Source organism: Hyposmocoma kahamanoa, unplaced genomic scaffold (genome assembly GCF_003589595.1).
Source record: "Hyposmocoma kahamanoa isolate Upper Pololo Valley unplaced genomic scaffold, ASM358959v1 90751, whole genome shotgun sequence".
NCBI lineage: Eukaryota > Metazoa > Arthropoda > Insecta > Lepidoptera > Cosmopterigidae > Hyposmocoma > Hyposmocoma kahamanoa.
In genome coordinates, this window is record NW_020654656.1 from 10,847 (window position 1) to 16,632 (window position 5,786).

A 5,786-nucleotide genomic window follows, 5' to 3' on the forward strand; every position below is an offset into this window, starting at 1 on the left:
TTCCCATTAGATGGCAGCAATGTATAGATAATAATGGCAACTATTTTGATTAAATAAATTTGTTAAAAATTTAAAAAATAAACAATTTAGATTTTCAGTACAAATCGGCAATTTCATACTTTAACCCCTATTATTATTTTCATGAGTAAATGTTGCATCTGTCAAATTTAATTGAATTTATTTACTGTCTGATTATGTTTAGTATTTGAATTTAAGTTTAATATTTTTTTTAATTGTGGTGTTCTATTTCTATGATAGGCCATGACAGAATATCAGTGAGAGCTATGCATTAGCATAGTCCTCAAATGCTGAGTCATGGACCTTTTTGACATGCTTTTTTTGTTTCCTTATTTGTTTTCATTTTTCTTTTTTTCTATTTTTATTATGACATTTTCCTATTTTTTCTATTGTTTTTTTATTATATATGAATGAATTATTTAATATTTTATAATTGTTTGTATTTTGTAATGTATTTTGCATGTCAAATAAATGAGTCATTCTTTTTTTCTATCGACAATCTAATACTAGTTTGAAAGGTTTTGATAAAAGATAAAAAATTACAATTTGTTAAAAAATATGTTTTGAGATTATTGTCCAATGATTATAGATACCATAAACGAACTGTGCATCAATGTTTTACTGGATTCACTCTGGAAATTTGAAAGGTTTTGTGTATGATAATAAAAATTTAGCACCTCGGTCCCGAAATTGATTTGTTTTTTTAAGCCATAGCGATATCTTTTTTTAAATATTATTATTATCCCTAAAACTAGAAAACTGAAAGTTATTCTTGGCTACTTTCTTATTGCAACAATCACATCAAGTAAATCAGAAAAGGTTACTTAATACCACTCTGTCACATTTCTTCATATCAGTATCAGTTTTTTTTAATTTTATGTTATTAACAAGGGAAAATGTAATGAAACATTGGTTACCACCTTCAATATAAACTAGTTAATAATTAAATACTTAATTTTAATACATATATATGAAATGTTGAACACAAATACCTTTTGACTCTTGCAAATGTGACACATTTGTGACAGAGTAGTAGCAAAGTGACAGTGTGTTAATTTTTTTGTAATGTTGCATTTGATAGAACATCATATTTTTAGTTGTTTTGCTATCATTTCTATGTTTATTTCATTTTCCTTGTCACTGCTTTTTCAACTATTTAATTTTTTGTCTTTCTTATTCTTTCGATTAAATCTTTTTATATTTCTGTAGCCTTCTTTGTGATTCTAGAAATTGGTGTTTTAGCTAAACAATTTAGTCTTTAGCGCTAGCTCTGGACGACTCTGGAGTCGATACACGAGATTGAGGACTTAAAGGATGTAACATCGGACTTGAAAGTGGGGACGTAGAAGCAGGAGTGTTCAATAAAACGTCTCTTAAAGCTATCTATTTTTCTCTTCTCTTCTTGTTCCTAATTTGCGATTTTCGTTTCATTAATCTGTGTTCTTCTGTTGTTATGTGTTTAACAAGCCTTTTCCGAGCATGATATCGCTCTAAATCTTTTCGTTTGATCTGCTGAGGTTGAAGTTGGTTTTCATTTTTTCACTACTCGTCGTCGCTGCCTCTCTACTGCATAGTGGTATTTTTCTGTTTAGATACCTTAAACAAGTAAAACAATATTTAATTTGTTATTTTACATGTGAAAACATAATCTCTACCACAAAAAAAAAGTTCAAGAAAGTTCAAGAATATTTATAAAAAATACCGCTCAGTCACGAAAAATACCACCCGTCACATTTTTGTGACGAAGGTGTCCCGTGACGGAATTGTAAAAAAGCGACGTTTGCAATTTTCAGGCATTACCTTATTACAATTTGGAACTAAAGTCCAGCTTATATAAAAGAATTGCCAGGAAACGCCATAATTACAACTAAATACTAAAATAATATTACTATTTTAAAGGTTTAACTTACGTGACCTTATGCACCTCCTTTGGCAATCTAAGGGTGACTGGCTCGATTCGCCAGTGTAGCCGGGTACAAGTTGTGGTCCGAGGAGATTAAAGGAATCACACGGGCCTATAGCGCATCAAAGTTAAAATCGCGTATTTCGAAGTAGGTGTTTTAAATGCGCGTGACAAAAGATAGCAACGAAAATTACTCATAACTAGAGACACGAATAAAAATCTTTCTAAGTTAAAATATTGTTTTAAGTTGTCATTATTAATTTGCAATATATGCAAAGTTCAATAAAGTTTTTAAAATAAATCAAGCCATAAGTTTTTTTGTTAGGAAAGCGGTTTGTAAACGCACGCAGCGCTAAAGGACATATTTTATTATATGGATTTCACCTCTGTCACACTTTTGGAGTACAACGTCACGATATTTTCGATCAATTACTAAATAACTACGTGTGAAATTTTTAGAAGTCCCATAGGTCATGTGGTCAACAAGAACATAAGAAGAAAAAAGCAAAAAAAAACAGTAATTACCACCATTATTTTTGTTTAGCTTTGAAGGAGACAAGCCATTGTCAATAGGGGGACCTCTCTCGAACTCTGAGTAGTGAACATCGTAAACGAGTTACTCGTCATATTTATTTAAGTTTTTATTGTTTAAAGAATTATTGCACCTTGTTATTTGGAGGACACATACTTGTACTGCTAAAGTGTGTTTTGTGAATGTATCTAGACTTTATTAGTGCTGCAAACAGTGAATTTATAAAGATAACCCAGGTAAAATTAGTTAAATATACCGTCAATAACTGCCAATACGAACGGATTCATTAAAACGCGTAAGCGACGCGTTCTACACGGCGCTTACGACGTTCTTCCCGCGACCGTGCTGGTGCATCGATAACTGCGAGTGCTAACGGTGGCTTTAAATTGGACTGGACTTGTTTGTTTAGTCACTGTCCCTGTGTTCTTGTTTACAAAATAACGTTACATTTTTTGACGTTAACTATGCCGCTAAAACGGACGCCGCCGCCTAGTACACTCAATCGTGGTGAAAAGGAAGAAAACGTATTCTGTCCTCGATTCATTATACCACAATCAGGATCCACTCCTAACTTAACAGATATGGAAAGTGACAATAACACCAGCAGATTTAAGCGCAAGCGCGAAAATAGCCCGGTATTTATGCAGGAAATTCGTAGTTTATTGTCTGCATCTAATGCAAAATCAGACGAGAAATTCACAGCCTTGCAGTCGGCTATGGCTGAGGTTATCGCTCAAAATACAGAAATAAAAGACGCAATTGCCTTTACTTCGAAGCAATATGACGATATGATGGTACAATTAAATCAATTAGAATCTGAGCGTAAGTCTGATCGTGTCCATATTCAACAGTTGGAAGAAAAAGTAGAGAACCTGGAACGTATGCTGTATTCAACTAAGATAGAAATCAGGAATATACCCAAGAAGCCGGGCGAAAACAAGGATGATTTATGCACTATTATAACTAGAGTTGGTAATGTACTTGAAACACCGATTCAACGTCAAGACATTAAAGATGTTTTTCGAGTGAATTATAAGGACAGCAAGTCATCAGCAATAATTGTAGATCTCAGCAGCGTCATTTTAAAAGAGAACTTATTAAAAAAAAGGTCGTCATTTCAACAACAAAAACAAGCAAAACAAACTTAACTCGACTCACCTCAATATTGAAGGACCTCCGAAACCGGTTTATTTGTCTGAAAGACTGGCACCTAAAACACAAGGACTCTTCCATATCACTCGTAACTTCGCCAAAGACAATGGCTACAAGTACTGCTGGACGTCATACGGAAGAGTATTCTTACGCCAAGATGACGGAAAACAACAGTTTCTTATAAAAAGCGAGGGTGATTTGAATAATTTACTACAAGAAAAATGACTAGTATTCGTTTTTAAGTTTTATTCCTGTAACGTTTTTCTTTGGATTTTTGTATTAATACCCTATCTAAATATTGTTAAAAAATTCTACACAAATACTCACCCATACTACACAAAACAAATTTATTCACACAAAGCTCTCACTCAAATTCGCCTCACAAAAAAAACATATACCCATACCAAAATAAATTTACATTCGCACCGAAACCACATACATTCGCTACAAAGAATAATCACATTAAATAAGTTATACAATAAAAAGGTTGCATCTTGGTATATGACACTATTTATTTACACTAAAACCTATAATTTTGCAATTTATAATAAAAAAAATTTACAATGATTGATACAAATCATAACAATACAGTGGAACTAGATAATATTTCTGTGGCGTCAGCCTATTATTGTGATACCACGACGTGCAACTCACTTTTGCTAAACACTGTTGATTCGTTTAATATAATCACCCAAAATATTCGAAGTATTCATAAAAACTTTGATAGCTTATTAGCACAATTGGCTACATTCACAATTAATATTGACGTTATAATTTTGACTGAATGCTGGCTGAAAGACCACAAACCTATACCCCAACTATACAATTATATTGCATTTTCTAATAGTAAGCATCTTAATCATAGTGACGGTATCGTTATATACGTTAAAAAATATATTAAGTGTTCAGTTACGGAGCCAGAACCGATAGGAGCTAGTTACCTATTATTAAAACTTGAACCAGATACTCACATTCTGGCAATTTATAGATCGCCGTCTATACTAAACACAGACACGTTTCTAAGCACGATAGACAGCATTATACGTCCTTTACACTCCAGACAAAATATTATATTAACAGGTGATATTAACATTGACATTAAACCAAACAACAATGACAGACATAGTGCTGCTTACTTGGACCTATCTGCTGAACTAGGAATGTTACCGGGTCATCAATATCCTACCAGGTTGCTAAACTGTTTGGATCATGTGATGTTAAAGACGGCTTTCCCTGCATCCGTATTTGTAATTGACTCCACAGTAACAGACCACGCTCTAGTGTTGCTAAATCTTCCTCTGATCAAATTTAAACAAGGTTTAGTAAACTATGTCAAAAAAACTGATTTCAATGCGGCTGTTAGATACCTCCAATCGGTTGACTTTTCTTTTATAACGCCTACCTCTGACGCCAACGTAATCGCTTCACTTTTTGTTGAGAAACTATCGTTTGCAATAATGTCTAATACCAAGTCATACAAAGTACCTAACAGGAGGAAAATTCTGAAACCCTGGTTAACGTCTGGTCTACTTCGCTGCATTCGTCATAGGGATAGGCTTCATAGAAATTTTAAAAAAGACCCAAATAATGAAATTCTTCAAATTACTTATAGGCGATACCGTAACTTTTGCAATTTCTTGTTGCGAAAGCTAAAGAGAAACTATGAAAAGTCTTTATTACAGTCGTCGAACTCAAATAAGGACACCTGGAATGCAATCAAATCGATACTTGATATATCGAAATCGAAAACCTCTGCACATGATTTATTACGTTCAGATAATGGTAAAAATATTCAGGACATTAATAGATATTTTTCTAATATAGGTAAGGAGCTAGCTGATATGATAATTTCTTCAAATTGGAATAACAAAAGTGAATATAGTTTAGATATACCTCCAGTAGTAAATTCTATTGTGCTACTACCACCAGACGAAGCCGAGATTGAATCAATAATAATTAACCTTAAAAATAACTGTGCCGTTGGGTGGGACTCCATACCAGTTAAATTTTTAAAACTTTCAAAAAATATAATAGTTCCCCCCCTTACCAAAATTATTGAACTTTGCCTATCCCAGGGAGTTTTCCCACAGGCTTTTAAGAAGTCGCTCATCACCCCAATCCACAAGTGTGGGCCTCGAGACAGTATCTCCAATTATAGGCCGATATCGATACTCAGCTCAC

At 33.4% G+C, this 5,786-nt stretch overlaps 1 protein-coding gene across 1 annotated transcript; it reads left to right on the top strand.

The window, feature by feature from the left end:
- Window positions 1-2,917: 2,917 nt before the first annotated feature.
- On the top strand, window positions 2,918-3,601 carry LOC113236264. The gene has a single exon (XM_026472270.1). It carries the CDS (start codon window positions 2,918-2,920, stop codon window positions 3,599-3,601), a length of 684 nt encoding a protein of 227 aa, XP_026328055.1.
- The last annotated feature ends 2,185 nt before the right edge of the window (window positions 3,602-5,786 follow it).

Excerpts from the sequence above, each read along its gene's own strand:
- LOC113236264 (XM_026472270.1), top strand. The coding sequence starts at position 2,918 with ATGCCGCTAAAACGGACGCCGCCGCCTAGTACACTCAATCGTGGTGAA.